We start from the raw sequence: 19349 nt of genomic DNA, 5'->3' as shown, positions 1-19349 counted from the left end.
TTTCCTTTATTTTTTCCTTAGTTAAATATAGTGTTAGGTAATAGATATATAGTTCTTATAGTTGGCTTCTAAACTAAAGCATACATGTTAATAGCAGGAAGTATTTAGTTAGCGCTCTGTAACGGCCCATACCCTAAATAGTGCATAGCCATAATAGAATATACATACATACATACATACATACGTGGGGGTCTAAATTCTGGTGATAAAGTGGAAAGGTCGGGCGAAGGCGTTCCACCAGTTGGTCTGGCGGATGCCAAGAGATTCCAGAAACAGATTCCGGCAAGGCAAAAATAGAACCAGCTTAGCCAAGCCGCGTCTGACCAATAGGAGACTGGTTCGGTTTTGAACCCGCTCGCTTTATACGAGCCGGTCAACAACACACAGCAAAGCCGTGCGAGGTAGGCATTTCTGGCATTGAGATGGTAGGTAAAAAATGGCGTGTTAGGTTTTGGGGAGGTCTTCAGCCGTTTGTGTTAGAGTAGTGGCCGTAGGATGTTGGACCTATCTAAGGGCGATCAGCAACCTAACATACTCTTTTGCTGTTAAGATAGTCTTAATCTATATCCTCCACGCGTCTAACCAATATCTAGACAGGAACGTGCAACGCCCCACTCCCCATCCAAAGGCCCTCATCCAGATTTACAGACCCTCCGTCGGTCCCCTCACCATTCGCACCCCCCCTCTTCGCCATATCTCCATCATCACCAACCACCAATCTCTCCAACACCGACTTCAGGAACCCACCCCAGAAACCGTCCGGCCCCTCATCAAGGCCGTATTCTACGATGTTCCGCCACATCCTCAGCTATTTAAAAACGCCCGACACACTACTCATTGCAGCATTACCAAACTCTAGGATACGCACCGCTTCGCCTTCCTCAGATTCCAGATATGCGATATAAAAATACAGCTCATATCCCACAACGGTAAAGCCCGGCTCCACAAGGCAGGTAGTGTCAGGCAGGCCCGCGCGTCATCCCAGCTTCGCCTTCTTACGCAGACTCGCCGCCATCCATATACTAAGCTGGTATTCGGCCTCAAGCTTATCGCCGTCGGAGGGCTCAACCTCAATGCCGGAGAAGACGGCCGTGGTCTTGGTAAAGGCGTCAGTCATATAGCTAACGCATTTATTTCCGTGCTAGAGAAGGCGTGCGTATAAAGATTCAAAAGGCGATACGTCGTGCGAGTAGAAGAGGGTGTAATCGGCCTTTCAGTCAAGGACGCGCTACTTACCAAATACATCGGTAGCGCGCGAGAGGAACTCAAAGTCAATATTCTGGGATTGCCTGCCGTATCAAACGCGTTAGCTTATCAGTGTTTTCAAATAGGTCAGATGGGGTAGAAGTACACGCTCTAGATACAGAGTTTGCCCTTAGCGTACAGCCGGAGCGCCAGCCTCACCATCGGCCTAACCACGTCGTCGCACCACGCATTCTCGTCGCGGCCCCTCATCTAGCAATAGAGCGCCTTCCTAAATATCTTCCTCACCTTCCTCAGTATGTATTCTAACTCGGCACGGACGGCGGAGTCAAGGTCAGGGTCAGAGAGATCACGCGTGGCGGTCTTGCTAAAGGCGGCAGGCTTAAATCTTTAGAAGCCCATATCTATATCGGCTTTAATTGCTTTCTATAACGGGTTAGCCAACTTTAGCAATAGACGGCTGCACGCTAATACGCACCTCAAGCCAGCCGGGTATCCAGCCCTAATCCAGCCCGTCCTCAAGTCGCGCTACCACGGCCATTACCCGCGCAGGAGGTTCCGGCTCCACCCCATCCAGCGGTTCCGTCGTAATCGGAGGCAATACAACTCTCAGTGCCGCAATTATCTCGCGCGATAGGCTATTTCCACGTCGTAGCGTCAAGGCGCCTACACGACTGCCGGGTGGGCTAAAGGTATTAGAATTGCCTAAGGTAAGCGGGCGGGCATTCAACCCAATAGCCGATGCGCTCTGCCCTGGAAGCAAGTCATCTATATTCCGCCGCTGGCGCTTACTAGGGCTAACATCACAATACACGGACATGGCGGTGAGCTAGTATACGGCTATAGGCTCTAAGCTAGCGCGCTTACACTTCAGCAGCCGGTGTTCTTCGTCTACGGGCGGCGTCAGCAAGAGCTGTTTAAGCCAGGAGGAGATTTGCGTGGTCTTTTCGGTGAGGATAAAGGGTAATACGGGCGGTAATGTAGCCATAATAACGTGTGGAGCGGTAGGGGATCGAGAGAGTGTTTTAGTGTTGTTCATATGCCCGAATCCAGTCCAAAGTCCCATTCCGCCGAAGCGAAACGTCCGGCGCTCTTCAGTTAACTCAGCAACCCCACCACTAACGTGTTTTATCAGTCATCCGCCAAAATCAGTCATCCGCCAGCCCCAAAAACCCCAAAAATTAGAAAAATCGCATTTTGATATCTTAACAACGGCTTTATAATAAATTCTAAAATTCTATAGCTAGCCTTTTATACCTATTTTAAGACTCCCGTTAAAGTTCTAGAATAATAAGCCTAGCCGTTATTAAGATATTAAGTTTTATTGAGTTTTGGCCCCCAATTTTGAGCTAAATTGCTATTCCTCTAGAACTACGTAATAAATTACTTCCAAAGTTAGAGTAGAGTCTTAGAATAGGCATAAAAGGTTAGCTATAGAATTTTAGAATTTATTATAAAACCGTTGTTAAGATATCAAAATGCGATTTTCCCAATTTTTGGTAGTTTTTGGGGCTGGCGGATGACTAATTTTGGCGGATAACTGATAAAACACGTTAACGTATTCCACCACTCACCTGCGAACACCAGTCACCTACGAACCCCAAAAACCACCAAAAATCGGAAAAACTGCGCCTTAATATCTCGATAATGGCTTAATAATAAATTCCGAAATTTTATAATTAGCCTTTTATACCTATTTTAAACCTCTTATTAGATTTAAAAAGTAATCTATTAGATAGATCTAAAGATATTATAAGATATTGCAATTTAGCTTAAGATTAGGGGCTAAAACCCAATATTTTAATAACGGCTAGGCTTATTACGCTAGAATTTTATTAAGAGTCTTAATATAGGTATAAAAGGCTAATTATAAAATTTCGGAATTTATTACTAAGCCATTGTTAAGATATTATGGTACAGTTTTTCCGATTTTTAGTGGTTTTTTGGGGTTCGTAGGTGACTGGTATTCGCAGGTAAGTGGTGGAACACGTTAACGTGTTCTATTAGTAAACTGGCCAGATCAGTAAGCTGGCCACCCCAAAAACCACCAAAAATCGCGAAAACTATACCTTAATATCTTAATAACGGCTTAGTAACAAGTTCCAAGATCTTAAATTTAGCCTTTTATACCTAGTTTAAGACTCTTATTAAAGTTCTATAATAATTAACCTAGCTATTATTAAGATCTTAAGTTTTAGCCCCCAATCTAAGCCAAAATTGCTATATCTCTAAAACTAGAGAATAAATTACTTTTTAAATTAAATATAATACTTATAATAGGTATAAAAGGCTAACTATAAAATTTTAGAACTTATTATTAAGCTATTATTAAGATATTAAGGTATAGTTTTCGCGATTTTTAGTGGTTTTTAGGGTGGCTAGCTTACTAATCTAGCCAGCTTACTAATAGAACACGTTAACGTATTACACCACTAAGCTGCGTATACCAGTAAGCTACGCACTAAAAATTATACCAAAAATTAGAAAATTTAAACCTTAACATCTTAATAACGACTAGGTAATAAATTCTAAAATTTTAATATATTATATATAGTACCTAGGTCTAAGGGTTATTAAAAATTTAAATGCTAAAACTTATAGTTTTTAAAATACTAGTTTTTTGGCCTTAAATTCAAATTTTTTTACCTTTTCCCTTAATATCTTAAGAATTTTAAAAGTTTCGCTCTTAGGAATTTAATGGCCTCTATTTCTAAGTGCTATCTATTACCTATTAAGTTTTTAAAATTTATTACTTAGTCGTTATTAAGATATTAAGGTTCGAATTTTCCGATTTTTAGTATAATTTTTAGTGCGCAGCTTACTGGTATGCGTAGCTTAGTAGTGTAATACGTTAACGTACTTTACCGGCGAGCTATAAATACTAGCGAGCTACAAACCCCAAAAACCACTAAAAATTAGAAAAAGTGCACCTTAATATCTTAACAATGGCTTAATAATAAATTCTAAAATTTTATAATTAGCCTTTTATACCTATTTTAAACCTCTTATTAGATTTAAAAAGTAATCTATTAAATAGCTCTAAAGATATTATAATTTAGCTTAAGATTAGGGGCTAAAACCTAATATTTTAATAACGGCTAGGTAACGGCTAGGCTTATTACACTAGAATTTTATTAAGAGTCTTAATATAGAGGCATAAAAGGCTAATTATAAAATTTCATAATTTATTATTAAGCCATTGTCGAGATATTAAGGTGCACTTTTTCCGATTTTTAGTAGTTTTTAGGGTTCGCAGCTCGCTGGTGTTCGCAGCTCGCCGGTGAAGTAAGAGCATAGAGCATAAAGACTGCATATAGGGAAATTTTGCTAGGCGAGAACTTTAAAATTTTAAGTCGTTTTGCGAGGCGTCCTGGTCATATCTACGTACACAAGGTACCACCATAGTAGGACTTAACGAAAATCGCGAAAATCAAAGTTCCCTATATGCAGTCTTTATGCTCTATAGTCTTACGTTAACTAACATGTTTTATTAGTTATCCGGTAATATCAGTTATCTAATAGCCCTAAAAACCACTAAAAATTAAAAAAACTGTACCTTAATATCTTAATAATGGTTTAATAATAAATACCAAAATTTTATACTTAGCCTTTTATACCTATTTTAAACCTCTTATTAAATTTAAAAAATAATCTATTAAGTAGCTCTGGAGATATCATAGATATTGTAATTTAGCCTAAAATTAAGGGCTAAAACCTAATATCTAAATATTGGCCAGACTTATTATACTAGAACTTTATTAGGGGTCTTAATATAGGGGTAAAAGGCTAATTATAAAATTTCGGAATTTATTATTAAACCGTTGTCGAGATATTAAGGTGCAGTTTTTAGTAATTTTTAGAGCTATTAGATAACTAAGATTACCAAATAACTAATAAAACACGTTAAACTACTACTTTACCTCTACGGCTAGTAGCACCGCAACGCCACGCCTAAAATAGTTGTTCGTCCCTAATCTAACTATAGTTATCTCTACTTTCTCCACTTTAAAAAGTAGACCTTTATGTATGTATATATGTATATATATATATTCTATTATAGCCATATACTATCTAAAATATAGGCCGTTATAAAACGCTAACTAAATACTTCCTATTATTAATATACTTGCTCTAGTTTAGAAGCTAACTATAAGAACTATATATCTATTACCTAATACTATACTTAACTAAGGAAAAAATAAAGGAAAGTAATATATTACTATTAAAGAAAGTTAGAGTTTAGAGGTAAGCCTAAGTAAGTAGTTTTTAATGCCTTATATTTATAGGGCTATTCCAGCGTTATACACTTCTTAATTAGTAACGCACTAGTAAAGGTATATATAGAGGAGGCTCACGGTATATTTAGTTAGATAATTAAAAAAGGAATTTTTAAGAGTCTTTGCTTATTAATATTAGCTTTTATACTCTCTATATCTTATATACTTAGGTATAAATATCTAGTCTCCTTTATAAATTTAATTATAGCTTTAACTACGCTAATGTCTGGCTTTTAGCGCTTAATTAGGCTATTAATATTCCTACCTCCTTTTTATCTGCGTAAGTAGCCTCCTAATATATATAATAGATCCCCAAATTAATCTCTATATTACTCTTTTAGTTTAATCCTCTACTATACCTACCTCCTATAAGAGAAGAGGAAGTACTATATTAACTCTATAAGCCTATAATTATATAACACCGTCTCTAATATATTAATTTTATAAAGATATTCCTTTAGAAATAACTTACTAGTCTATAGCTGTGTAAGAATAGCAGCTTCTAAGCTAATTAGCTGCTAGTATAATCCTATAGCCTTTTTAAGGTAAAGTACTGCGTTAATCTTCCTTATAAACTTACCTATATTAGATCTTCCTAATAAAAGCAGTCCTATTATTATCTTAGCTTTTTTTAATACTTATATTATAAGGTACTATAGGAGGCCGTCTCTCTATAGTAGCTCCTCGCTCTCTAGTCTTATTACTACTTTAGTAAGCTTATTAGCCTTCTTATTTCCTATAAATCCTAAGTGGCCTAGAATTTAATATAGCGTAATATTATTTAGCCAAAGCTTCTTTAAAATCTCTATAACTATTTCCTAGCAGGCTCTAGCCCTCTAGCTCTATATTAATAGCAACACTAATTATAAGTTGGAGAATATTCTTATACTAAATACAGGTATTAGAAAACCTACTTAGTTAATAACCGTACACGTAGGGTCCTACGGCTAGTTAGCTACCTCGCTAATTACTAGAAGCTCTATAAAGTAGGCGTTAACCTAATTAGAGCTTACTACCGTTTTTAAAAGCGTTGCTTTAGATAGTATAGTATATATACTAACTTCTACCCTACTATTACGCATTAATATATTAATATATATATCAACCTACCCTAGCTTATAGTCTTTAATAATAACTTAAGCATAATCTTTATCCTTATATATTACTATATTAGGCTTAGCCACCTACAGTGGGTATATATACGGTTTAACCTCTAGTACCCTATTTACCTAAACATCCTTATATATCTCTACTATCCTCTAGAGCGGCGATTAGTGCCGTCTATAAAGCCTCTATCTTTAAATCATCTAATAAGGATATAATTTGCCTAGTTTATAGATTAATACCTAAAACGCGATAACCTGGTTATATAGCCTTTGCTTAAAAGGGAGCAAACTAGCTTTTACTTTCGCTATTAGCAGAGTAATAGAGCGAAACCCCCTAATAATAGCTTATGCCGTAATCCTCTGCGCCTACTAAAGAAGCTATATTAACTCTTATATCGCAAGCGGGTACTATATTAATAATATATAGTCTACTACTAGTAGGACCGAGCTCTTAGCTAGCTGCTTAACGCTCTTAAACTATAGTCCCTTTAATCTACGTAACGCTAGCACTACCTTAGTAGCTTTGCCTACCTTATTTACTAGGTACGCCTTAAACCATAGCTCCTTATTAAGGATCACCCTAAGGATTTTAACTTTCTAAGTTAGGGGGATCCCTTTTCCTTTAAATTAGAGCGGCGTAGTAGCATTTCTACCTACTTCTTTATATCTAGTAAGGTAGATAAATAACGTTTTCTTTGCTTTAAATTAGGCTCCACTAGTCCTCTCCTATTTCTTAAGCATTAGTATAATCTCGCCCTAGATAATCTACGTATTTTCCTCCGCTGTAGGGCCTATAACCTATACTAAGTAGTTATTAATAAAGGCTATAGAGCTGCTATTTCTAGGTACGCTTTATTTAAGATCCGCGTTAAAGAATAGAAAGAGTATTAGGGCTAGTGCTAATCCCTATAGGAGACCTACCTATAGGAGCGCCTATACCTCTAATATATATCCGTTAACTAGGATATAAGCTTAATAGTTTATATAAAAGTCTTATACCTATTATATAATCGTTTAAGGTATTTAACGCTGCCGTAATCTCCTAATTTCCGGCTCTATAGCTATATTATTATACGCACCCTTAACATTAAATAATACTAGAGACAGTGTTTTCTTTCCTCTTTATACTTTAAATACGTCCTTATAGAGATATAATAGCGTATATATTATTAACCTTTACTTCCTAGCTCTAAAGTGCGTCTTAAGTAGTAGGCTATATTCCTCTACTAGGTATACTATCCTCTCCACCACTAATAATTTAAGTGCTTTTCCCAGCGTCGGAAGAAGGGAGATCGGCCTATAGTTATTTGCTACTATATAGTCCCCCCACTTCGGCTTCTACAGCGGTATAATTTTTACTACCTTTTATTCCTAGGGTACCTTTCCTATCTTAAGTAATTTAGTAAAGAAAGTAGTAATCTTACCACTTAGTACGGGCCATAGCTCTTGCCATACCCTAGCTAGTAGGCCATCCCTTTTAGGAGCCTTATTTAGGCTAGCCCTAAACACAGCTACCTTAACCTTATATTTGGCGATAGGCTCCTATAGTAATTAGTTATAGCTAGTTATAGCTTCCTTCTCTTATTCGCACGGTAGTGGGACCGGAAAGAATACCTAGAGTAGTTCTCTTGCAATATTATAGTTCTCCATAATAACCTCTCCCTATCCTCCATCCTTCTTAATTAGCGGTATTCTAGTAAACGCGAATATAGCCTGCGGATTAAGGTATTTCAATACTTTCTATATATTATTACTATTACTAAGGAATTCGTCCTAATAGAGCTTCCTATATTACCGAATAGTCCTATAAAAGAGCTTCTTTACTCTTACTGCGATATTATATAGCTTAGGGTTATCCCTTCCTTACCTTTACATCGCGCTATTTCTATTCCTCTAGTATATATATAACTTCCTTAGCGTTATAAGGTCTTCATTCCACTATCTTTTTATATACGGTAATAGTCTAGCCTATTAGCAGTGTGCTTTAAGGGCTTTATTAATCCACCTATTAAGATAGTTAACTATTTCATCTATATCTTCTATAGGGAATCCCATCTCTTTCTATTGCTCTATATCTTCTTATATCTTATCCTAGTTTATATTCTTAATAAGCAGCCTCTCCTAGCTCTCTTACATATCTATATTAACCTAAAAGCTAATATAGATAGCTTTATAGTCTAATCCGTACTTATACTCCCAAATAACGCACTTTACTAGTTTACTCGCTAGGCCTAGGGTTGTAAGTATAAGGTTAATTGTTAATATTCGCCCCATATTACTTTTAAACGTAGGTATTCCTACTAAAAGTAGGCTCTAGAGTAACTAGTCCGCTATAAAGTTAATAATTAGTACGCTTTCTTCCTGCGTTAATATAGTACTAATATAACTTCCTCCCTATAGCAGATTATACCAATTAAAATCACCTACAATTACTACCTTAGTATATAGGTCGCGTAATAGTTTACCCTAAATTAGCCTATTAATTATCTCTAGTCTACTAAAGAGCTCCTCTAGGTTCTCTTCCTTAGTTCTTTTTAAATATCTATCTAGAATATATACCAACACAATTATAAGTCTCCTTTAGCCAACGTGCGCTACTACCGCCGTAATATCTGCTAAATCTACCTATAGCTATATAGCTGCCAGCTCTCTAAATGCCCAAATATATAACCTAACTAAGGGATACCGCTACTGCCTGCCTATTAGGACGAACCTTATCTACTAGGGATTTAAGCTAGCTAGCACTACTTCCCTATCTAAGAGAAAGTAATAAGGCTCCTAGCCTAGAATAAAGTAGAAGTCTACTAGCACTTTATTATTATATAGCGCATACTACGCCTCCTTATACTTCTTTATATTCGCCTAAAAAATCTAAAGTTCTCTATTTATAGCGCTATTGTATAAAAATCCTGTCTATCTCTTTCCTATATACTAGGCATTTACGGTATAAGGCTTAGTAAGAACCCTAGCAGTTTACGCAGTATAGATTTACCGTCTTACACTAAAGATAGCCTTCCCGCCTATATATTTCGCATATATTAGGTTATATATAGTCTCTAGCCCTATATCTAAACCTTTTATATTTATAGCATGCTATAGGGGTATATTACTCCTTAAATAGTAATATAATAATCGCGCCTTTCCTAAATAATACATTATCTAACATAAGCAGCTTCTCTACATCCTCCTTTATTACTACTTTAATAATCACTAACACGTACTAGCCGCGCGGCCTTAGTTATCCTAGCCATCTCATTATATATACCTCTACACCATTCTCTACCCCAAAGCGCTTTATAGCTAACTTACTTACTTTTCCGCTATTAATATCTATTGCTAAAGGTACTTTAACCTAGTCCGCCTTAACCGTATACTACTTAGGTCTAATAAGCCTTACCCTAAGGATATACGGTTTAAGCTATTAAGCAGTTATCTACCTAAATATAACTTCTTTATCTTTTTCTACTAAGAATCTAATAATACTCGCGCTATTGCTTATTCGCTATACGCGAAAGTCCTTAAGTATAGCTCCCATAAGCCCCTTAACATCCTTTATACCTTACGCAATAGTTTACTTTACTACTTTAGTAGTAGCTACCCTCTCTATTACCTCCTTACTTACTTAGCTAACGTCTATTACTAACTACTAATTAGGTTCCTTAGGGTTCCTAGTACTTATTATTTATAGCAAGGTTATCTCTAACCCTACTATACCTCTACTAGCCACTACTAATACCTATAATTATATTAAAGCTAAGGGAGTATTTAGTTGCGCTTATAAGAACTAGATAGCCTTTTAGAGTTTAGCGTTTTGCTTTTTAAAGCTTTACTATTCCAATTTAATATCTATAAAGTCATTTCTAATGCTCTTAATAATGCTATTCTAGTTTATAATAATATTGCTCTACTATACTATAGTTTCTTTAAGGCTTTTAATAAGTTAATAAAATTCGTTATAATTAATACCTCCTCCTTTATATTTAGGTAAGGTAGAGACTTTTACTATAAGAAATAGAGGTAGTATATACTATATAGCTTATAGTCTAGTTTATAGTGCGGTTATCTACTATTTAAACTATACTAATATTTAAGCTCGTGTTCTTAGCGACTGCTAGGCCTCTTATACCTTCGCGCTCAGTTTCTTTATACGTCTTAGTGGAGCTACTAGCGGGTCTAAAGGTGGTATTACTAATACGCGTTTAGGGGTTAAAGTAGCTATTGGGGCTTTAGGGCTTCGTTCAGTAGGCCGTAGGGGCCGCCTTATAGCGGGAACTAGCTAAACGAAAGACTAGGATTTAATTAAAAGAATATCCGAGATAAATATCCTCCTCTTTCAAAAGTTCTCGTAGGGAGGGTACAAGGGGGTAACATAAGCGGGCTAGCTCGTAGACCTTTACGTATATATGTATGTATATATATATATTCTATTATAGCTATACACCATCTAGGGTATAGGCCGTTACAGAGCGCTAACTAAATACTTCCTGCCATCAATATATATGCTCCAGTTCAGAAGCCAACTATAAGAACTATATATCTATTACCTAACACTATACTTAACTAAGGAAAAAAATAAAGGAAAGTAATATGTTACTATTAGAAGAAAGTTAGAGTTTAGAGGCGAGCCTAGGTAAGTAGTTTTCGACGCCTTATATTTATAGGGCTATTCTAGTATTATGCGCTTCTTAATCGGCGACGTACCAGTAAAGGCACGTATAGAGGAGGCTTGCGGTATATTCGGTTAGATAATTAAAGAAGGGATTCTTAAAAGTCTTTACTTATTAATATTAGCTTCTATACTCTCTATATCTTATACACTTAAGTATAAACGTCCGGTCTCTTTTGCAAATTTAATTATAGCTTTAACTACGCTAATATCTAGCTTTTAGCGCTTAATTAGGCCGTTAATATTCCTACCTCCTTCTTATCTGCGTAAGTAGCCTCCTAATATATATAATAGATCCCCAAATCAATCTCTATACTACTCTCTTAGTTTAAACCTCTACTATATCCACCTCCTATAAGAGAAAAGGAAGTGCTATATTAATTCTATAAGCCCGCAGTCGCATAACACTATCTCTAATACATTAATTTTGTAGAGATATTCTTTTAGAAATAACTTACTAGTCCATAGCTGCGCAAGGATAGCAGCTTCTAAGCTAGTCAGCTACTAGTATAATCCTACAGCCTTTTTAAGGTAGAGTGCTGCGTTAATCTTCCTTATAAACTTGCCCGTATTAGATCTTCCTAATAAAAGCGGTCCTATTATTATCTTGGCTCTTTTTAAGGCTTGCGTTATAAGGTACTATAAAAGGCCGTCTCTCTATAGTGGCTCCTTACTCTCTAGTCTTATTGCTGCTTTAGTAAGCTTATTAGCCTTCTTATTTTTTATAAACCCTAAGTGGCCTAGAATCTAGTATAGCGTGACATTATTTAGCCAAAGCTTCTTTAAGATCTCTATAACTACTTCCTAGCAGGCTCTAGCCCTCTAGCTTTATACTAATAGCAACGCTAATTATAAGTCGGAGAATATTCTTATACTAGAAGCAGGTATTGGAAAACCTACTTAGTTAATAGCCGTGCACGTAGGGTCCTACGGCCAATTAGCTGCTTTGCTAATTGCTAGAAGCTCTATAAGGTAAGCGTCGGCCTAATTAAAGCTTACTACTATTTTTAAGAGTGTTGCTTTAGATAGCATAGTATATATACTAACTCCTACCCTACCATTACGCACCAATATATTAACGTATATATTAACCTGCCCTAGCTTATAGTCTTTAATAACAGCTTAAGCATGCTCTTCGTCCTTACATATTACTACATTAGGCTTAGCCACCTACGGCGGGTATGCATACGGTTTAACCTCTAGCACCCCATTCACCTAGACATCCTTATATATCTCTACTATCCTTTAGAGCGGCAATTAGTGCCATCTACAGAGCCTCTATCTTTAAATTATCTAATAAGGGTGTAATTTACCTAGTTTATAAATTAACACCTAGAACGCGATGGCCTAGTTATATAGCCTTTACTTAAGAGGGAGTAAGCCAGCTTTTACCTCTACTATTAGCAGAGCAACGGTATAGAACCCCCTAATAATAGCTTATACCGTAATCCTCTGCGCCTACTAAAGAAGCTGCATTAATTCTTATATTGTAAGCAGGTACTATATTAGCAACGTATAGTCTACTACTAGTAGGACTAAGCTCTTAGCTAGCTGCTTAACGCTCTTAAACTGCAGTCCCTTTAATCTACGCAACGCTAGCGCCACCTTAGTGGCCTTGCCTGCCTTATCCGCTAGATATACCTTAAACTATAGCTCCTTATCAAGAATTACCCTAAGGATTTTAACTTCCTATATTAGGGGGATTCCTTTTCCTTTAAATTAGAGCGGCGTAGTAGCATCCCTACCCGCTTCTTTATATCTAGTAAAGTAGATAAATAACGTTTTCTTCGCTTTAAATTAAGCTCTACTAATCCTCTCCCATTTCTTAAGCATCGGTATAATCTCGCCCTAAATAATCTACGTGTTTTCCTCTGCCGTAGGGCCTATAACCTATACTAAGTAGTCGTTAATAAAGGCCATAGAGCTGCTATTTTTAGGTACGCTTTATATAAGATCCGCGTTAAAGAATAGAAAGAGTATTAGGGCTAGTGCTAATTCCTACGGAAGGCCCGCCTACGGGAGCGCCTATACCTCTAATATGTATTTATTAACTAGGATATAGGCTTAACGGTTTATACAGAAGTCCTATACCTATTGTATAATCGTCTAAGGTATCTAACGCTGCTATAGTCTCCTAATTTCCGGCTCTATAGCTACATTATTATACGCACCCTTAATATTAAATAATACTAAAGACAGCGTCTTCTTTCCTCTTTATACTCTAAATACGTCCTTATAGAGATATAATAGCGCATATATTATTAACCTTTACTTCCTAGCTCTAAAGTATATCTTAGGTAATAGACTATATTCCTCTACTAGGTATACTATCCTCTCCGCTACTAGCAATTTAAGTGCTTTTCCTAGCATTAGGAGGAGAGAGATCGGCCTATAGTTATTTACTACTATATAGTCCCCCCGCTTCAGCTTCTATAGCAGTATAATCTTTACTACCTTCTATTCCTATAGTACTTTCCCTATCTTAAGTAATTTAGTAAAGAAAGTGGTAATTTCACTACTTAGTACGGGCCATAACTCTTACCACACCCTAGCTAGTAGGCCGTCCCTTCCAGGAGCCTTATTTAGGCTAGCCCTAAACACAGCTGCTTTAACCTCATATTTAGCGATAGGCTCCTACAGCAATTAGTTGTAGCTAGCTATAATATCCTCCTCTTATTTACACGGCGGTAGAACTAGAAAAAATACCTAGAGTAGTTCTCTTATAATATTATAGTTCTCTATAATAACCTCTCCCTATCCTCTAGCCTTCTTAATTAGCGGTATTCTAGCAAATGTGGATATAGCCTACGGATCAAGGTATTTCAACACTTTCTATATATTATCACTATTACTGAGGAATTCGTCTTAATAGAGCTTCCTATATCGCCGAATAGTTCTATAAAAGAGCTTCTTTACTCTTACTACAACATTACATAGTTTAGGGTTATCCCTTCCTTATCTCCATATTATACTATTCCTATTCCTCTAGTATATATATAACTTCCTCAGCATTATAAGGTCTTCGTTCCACCATCTTTTTATATATAATAATGGCTTGGCCCGCTAGCAGTATACTTTAAGGGCTTTATTAACCTACCTATTAAGGTAGTTAACTATTTTATCCATATCTTCTATAGGGAATCCCATCTCTTTCTATCGCTTTATATCTTTTCAAATCTTGTCCCAGTTTGCATTCTTAATAAGCAGCCTCTTTTAGCTCTCCTACGTATCTATATTAACCCAGAAGCTAGTATAAATAGCTCTATAGTTTGACCCGTACTTATATTCCTAGATAGCGCACTTTACTAGTTCACTCGCTAGGCCCAGGGTTATAAGTATAAGGTTAATTGTTAATATCCGCCCCGCGTTATTCTTAAATATAAGTACTCCTACTAGAAGCAGGCTCTGGAGTAACCGGTCTACTATAAAGTTAATAATTAGCGCGCTTTCTTCCTACGTTAATATAGTACTAATATAACTTCCTCCCTATAGCGGATTATGCCGATTAAAGTCGCCTATAATTACTACCTCGGTATATAGGTCGCGCAATAATTTACCCTAGATTAGACTATTAATCATCTCCAGCCTACTAAAGAGCTCCTCTAGGTTCTCTTCCTTAGTTCTCCTTAAACATCTATTTAAAATATATACCGACACAATTATAAGTCTCCTTTAGCCGATATACGCCACTACCGCCGTAATATCTACTAAATCTACCTATAGCTGTATAGCTGCCAGCTCTCTAGACGCCCAGATATATAACCTAACTAGAAAATACTGTTACTGCCTACCCATTAGGACAAACCTTATCTACTAGGGGTTTAAGCCGGCTAGCACTACTTCCCCATCTAAGAGAAAGTAGTAAGGCTCCTGGCCTAAAATAAAGTAGAAGTTTACTAGCGCTTCATTATTATATAACGCATACTACGCTTCCCTATACTTCTTTATATTCGCCTAAAGGATCTAGAGTTCTTTATTTATAATGCTATTATACAAAAATCCTATCCATTTCTTTCCTATATACTAGGCATTCACGGTATAAGGCTTAGTAAAAACCCTAACAGTTTACATAGTATAGATTAACCGTCTCACACTAGAGATAGCCTTCCCGCCTATATATTTCGCACGTGTTAGGTCGCGTATAGTCTCTAGCCCTATATCTAAACCTTCTATATTTATAGTATGCTATAAGGGTACGTCGTTCCTTAAATGGCGATATAATAATCACACCTCCCCTAAATAACATGTTATCCGACATAAGCAGCTTCTCTATATCCTCTTTTATTACCACTTTAATAATTACCAACGCATACTAGCCGCGCGGCCTTAGTTATCCAAGCTATCTTATTATATATACCTCTACCCTATTCTCTACCCCAAAGCGCTCCATAGCTAACTTACTTACTTTTCTACTATTAATATCTATCGCTAAAGGTACTTTAACCCAGTCCGCCTTAACTATATACCACTTAGGTCCGATAAGCCTCGCCCTAGGGATATATAGTTTAAGCCATTAGGCAGTCGTCTACCTAAATATAGCTTCTTTATCTTTTTCTACCAAAAATCTAATAATGCTCGCGCTGTCTCTTATTCGCTATACACGGAAGTCCTTAAGTATAGCTCCCGTAAGCCTATCTATATCCTTTATACCTTATACAATAGTTTACTTTACTACTTTAGTAGTAGCTACCTTCTCTATTATCTCCTTACCCGTTTAGCTAACGTCTATTACTAGCTACTAATTGGGTTCTTTAGAGTTCCTAGCGTTTGTTATTTATAGCTAAGTTACCTCTACCCCTACTATACCTCCACTAGCCGCTACTAACGCCTATAATTATATTAGAGCTAAGGGAGTATTTAGTTACGCTTGCAAGGACCAGATAGCCTTTTAAAGTTCGGCGTTTTGCTTTTTAAGGCTTTACTATTCCAATTTAATATCTACTAGGTCATTTCTAATACTCTTAATAATACTATTCTGGTTTATAATAATATTGCTCTACTATACTATAGTTTCTTTAAGGCTTTTAATAAGTTAATAAAATTTATTATAATTAATACCTCCTCCTTTACATTTAGGTAAAGTAGAGGCTCTTACTATAGGGAATAGGGGCAGTATATGCTGTGTAGCTTATAGTCTAGTTTATAGTGCGGTTATCTACTATTTAAACTATACTAATCTTTAGGATTATGTCCTTAGCGACTACTGGGCCTCTTACACCTTCGCGCTTAGTTTCTTTACACGTCTTAGTGGAGCTGTTAGTAGTTCTAGAGGTAGTGTTGCTAATACGCGTTTAGGGGTCAAAGCAGCCATCAGGGCTCCAGGGCTTCGTTTAGTGGGCCGCAGGGGCCGCCTTATAGCGGGAACTAGCTAAATAAAAGACCAGGATTCAATTAAAAGAATATCCGAGATGAATATCCTCCTCTTTCAAAAGTTCAGTCCCCTCGTAGACCTTCACAAGGGTCTGGTCGGTGCGGCTCGGCCACCCTCCCTACTAGCTCCCGCGAGCTCTCAGCAAGTGTCGTCTTAGCGTCTGCTAGCAGACTTAGTTTGCCGCAGGCTTCTTAAATACCATACATTTATAATCCTCCTACTTGCCTTCTATCATCCACCGCACGTTATAATACTTGACAGGCTATACAATACAGCCCTGCTTAGTATGCTGCTGTTAGTTTTCGTCACATATACGTGTATATTGCAGCTCGCCGTCGTTCCATCTCTACCCACTCCTCTCCTCCTCTGACCACCTCATTAGCCTCAAACCATGCCTCCCGAGCCACACCATAAACAAGAAGACCGCGACCTAAAGCACGAGACACACAGCAAAGACGGTCAGATACAACGTTTTGTTGTTGCGCTCCAAGAAGGGATTATTGTTCAGCAGGACGTATGCTCTTTCTCCCAGTAACATGCGCGTGCTGGCACATCGGCAAGAACCGAAAAGGCCTGCGCTGGAAACAAATATGAATAGGATTCCTGGAATCGCAATGGCAGCGTCCTTTGCCAGAGTCCAATGCCAATGCCACTTGGGTTTCAACAAACGGGAAAAGCACCAAGTAAGGAGGGCGCTGGCGACATATGCGGAGATGAACACCAGTATAAGAACACCGCGACACCCCAAGCCGCGCGGAGGACTGTAATGTGTGATTACATATGAGGTGACCGCAGAGATAATAACAGGCAAGGCGGCAAGCACAAGCGGGAAAGCGCTGCTTCCCAGATTACGGCTGGAGCTTTGGAAGAGCTGTTTGTGCGGGCGGTAGGTATATATCGCACCGTTCCACGCCTGCGCCACGAAATAGTCCTCTTTGTCCACATACCCAAATATCGGAGCGATATCTTGAACATATCCCTGCGCCACATGGTCTTCTCCCTTCCTAGGAATCTTACTGGCGAAATCTTGTATGATTTGGAAACAGGAGCGGCGGGAAACAAAGCCTCCGACGACGTTGCTGAGAAGTACGATTGGGATGATCCAGGTCATGAATATTGCCGTGGCGATTCTGCCAGCTGGAGGGCTGGAGTCCCCGCCGCCTAGGATGCCGATAAAGGCGGAGATAACCTGCCAGAAATAGAGGATGACGGCGAGACAGGTCCGCAATATGTCATCAGTTCGACTATCAGCCAGCTTGCGGGCGGTATCAAACATGACATCCATCAGTTGTGTTGAGGACATCCTCTTAGTATCCCAGCCGCGAAATAGCTGCAGATACACTGCTATTGGATCCTTCGCTGGCACACTGAGCTCTTCCATTGCACCTAGAAGCGTGCCCATTACCTTGGCCTCGCCGACGTTAACCGTGTTAGATGGTTTCCGATATTGAGCGGCAGTATGATGCAAGCGACTCCAAACTTCGATTTTTGTGAGTAATGACCATAGCGAGTTGATTGGGTCACCAAGCAGGTGTAGTATTGTCTGATATTTCCTCTTATCGATCGGCGAGACGTCCATGTTGCTGATTAAGATGAGTACTGGAATGACCCACGTATTGAGTCTTGGACCACTATCTGTATACCATCGTATTCCCCCTCCGCAAAGCTCCTCACAGCCACGAAAGGTCAAGACCGGGTCGCTCCAGGAGGACAGTGGTAACCCGTCTTTGCCTCGGTTGAAGACTTCGTCGTCTGGTGACAAGCTGCCACTGGCAAGCCGCGATCTGACAATTCTCAGGCATAAATCTCGGTTGAAAGAAGCGGCAGGAGGGATTATCGCGAAGATAGCTAAGAAAACATTCCAGCGTTTCAGGTGCCGAAGTGGCATTATTTGGAGCAAATGGAGCAAAGAATGGATTGTAGGGGGAGGACAGCAGATAGAACACAAATACTTCCCTTCTTAATAGCTGGCTGGAGCGCGTTTTTATTGAACTGCCCATAGGCGGTTCGTCCCGGTGGGCGCATTGAGCGGTGACTGACTGTGATAAGGCGCACAGGCTGTGTGCTATCAAAAAATCAAATATTCCCGCATCGAGAAAGGACGGCAGGATACTTGCAGGCCTCACTTTGTCTCTAGGCTGATTTTCGCCTTACTAATTCGCGTTTCGTGGAGCTTGCAACCCATAATAGCGTGAGCTCTATGCCATGAGCCGCGCACAAGGCAGACTCGAATGCTGCAGAGGTAGCAAGGCAAATTAGTGTTTGATAAACTGAACAAACAAGGCGTTCTCGATACAAGCCTCGATAAGAAGGCTTCCGGGATATTAAGGTATGAGTTGGTCTCTGCAGCCGGATTACGCATATTGCGTCAAGGCTTAAGACCTTTGTCCTGCCTAAAATTGGTTTAGCGGCACGCGAATTTTATATAGCTGAAGTATCCGACATCCTGACGTATGTATGTATGTATGTATATTCTATTATAGCCATGCACCATCTAGGGTATGGGCCGTTATAGAGCGCTAACTAAATACTTCCTGCCATTAATATGCATGCTCTAGTTTAGAAGCCAACTATAAGAACTATATATCCATTACCTAATACTATACTTAACTAAGGAAATAGAGGAAGGAAATTACCTCAGCGAGCTCAGACGTGATTTTTTTAGCTAGCGTCGGAATAACCTACGCCGTCTTCCGAATTGCAAAATCACGTCTGAGAGCCTTTGG

The 19349-nt window shown here is 38.3% G+C and overlaps 2 protein-coding genes across 2 annotated transcripts; both read right to left on the bottom strand.

Moving 5' to 3' along the window:
- Positions 1 to 1356: 1356 nt before the first annotated feature.
- K441DRAFT_704975 (uncharacterized protein) lies at positions 1357 to 2191 on the bottom strand (the record flags this gene model as incomplete). The annotated part of the gene is made up of 5 exons (XM_067653561.1): positions 1357 to 1455; positions 1492 to 1584; positions 1682 to 1705; positions 1736 to 1990; positions 2042 to 2191. The coding sequence occupies 5 exons, from the start codon at positions 2189 to 2191 to the stop codon at positions 1357 to 1359; spliced, it is 621 nt and encodes a 206-aa protein (XP_067505192.1).
- Positions 2192 to 17018: 14827 nt separating this feature from the next.
- On the bottom strand, positions 17019 to 18511 carry K441DRAFT_609198 (uncharacterized protein; the record flags this gene model as incomplete). Its single annotated transcript, XM_067645504.1, has 1 exon — positions 17019 to 18511. One exon carries the CDS (start codon positions 18509 to 18511, stop codon positions 17054 to 17056), a length of 1458 nt encoding a protein of 485 aa, XP_067505191.1. The 3' UTR covers positions 17019 to 17053.
- Between the last annotated feature and the right edge of the window lie 838 nt (positions 18512 to 19349).

The sequence above is a fragment of the Cenococcum geophilum genome (assembly GCF_001692895.1).
Source record: "Cenococcum geophilum 1.58 unplaced genomic scaffold K441scaffold_16, whole genome shotgun sequence".
In the NCBI taxonomy this organism is placed as follows: Eukaryota; Fungi; Ascomycota; class Dothideomycetes; order Gloniales; family Gloniaceae; genus Cenococcum; species Cenococcum geophilum.
Note: the sequence above shows the minus strand (reverse complement) of the source record. Positions and strands in the feature narration are given on the sequence as shown.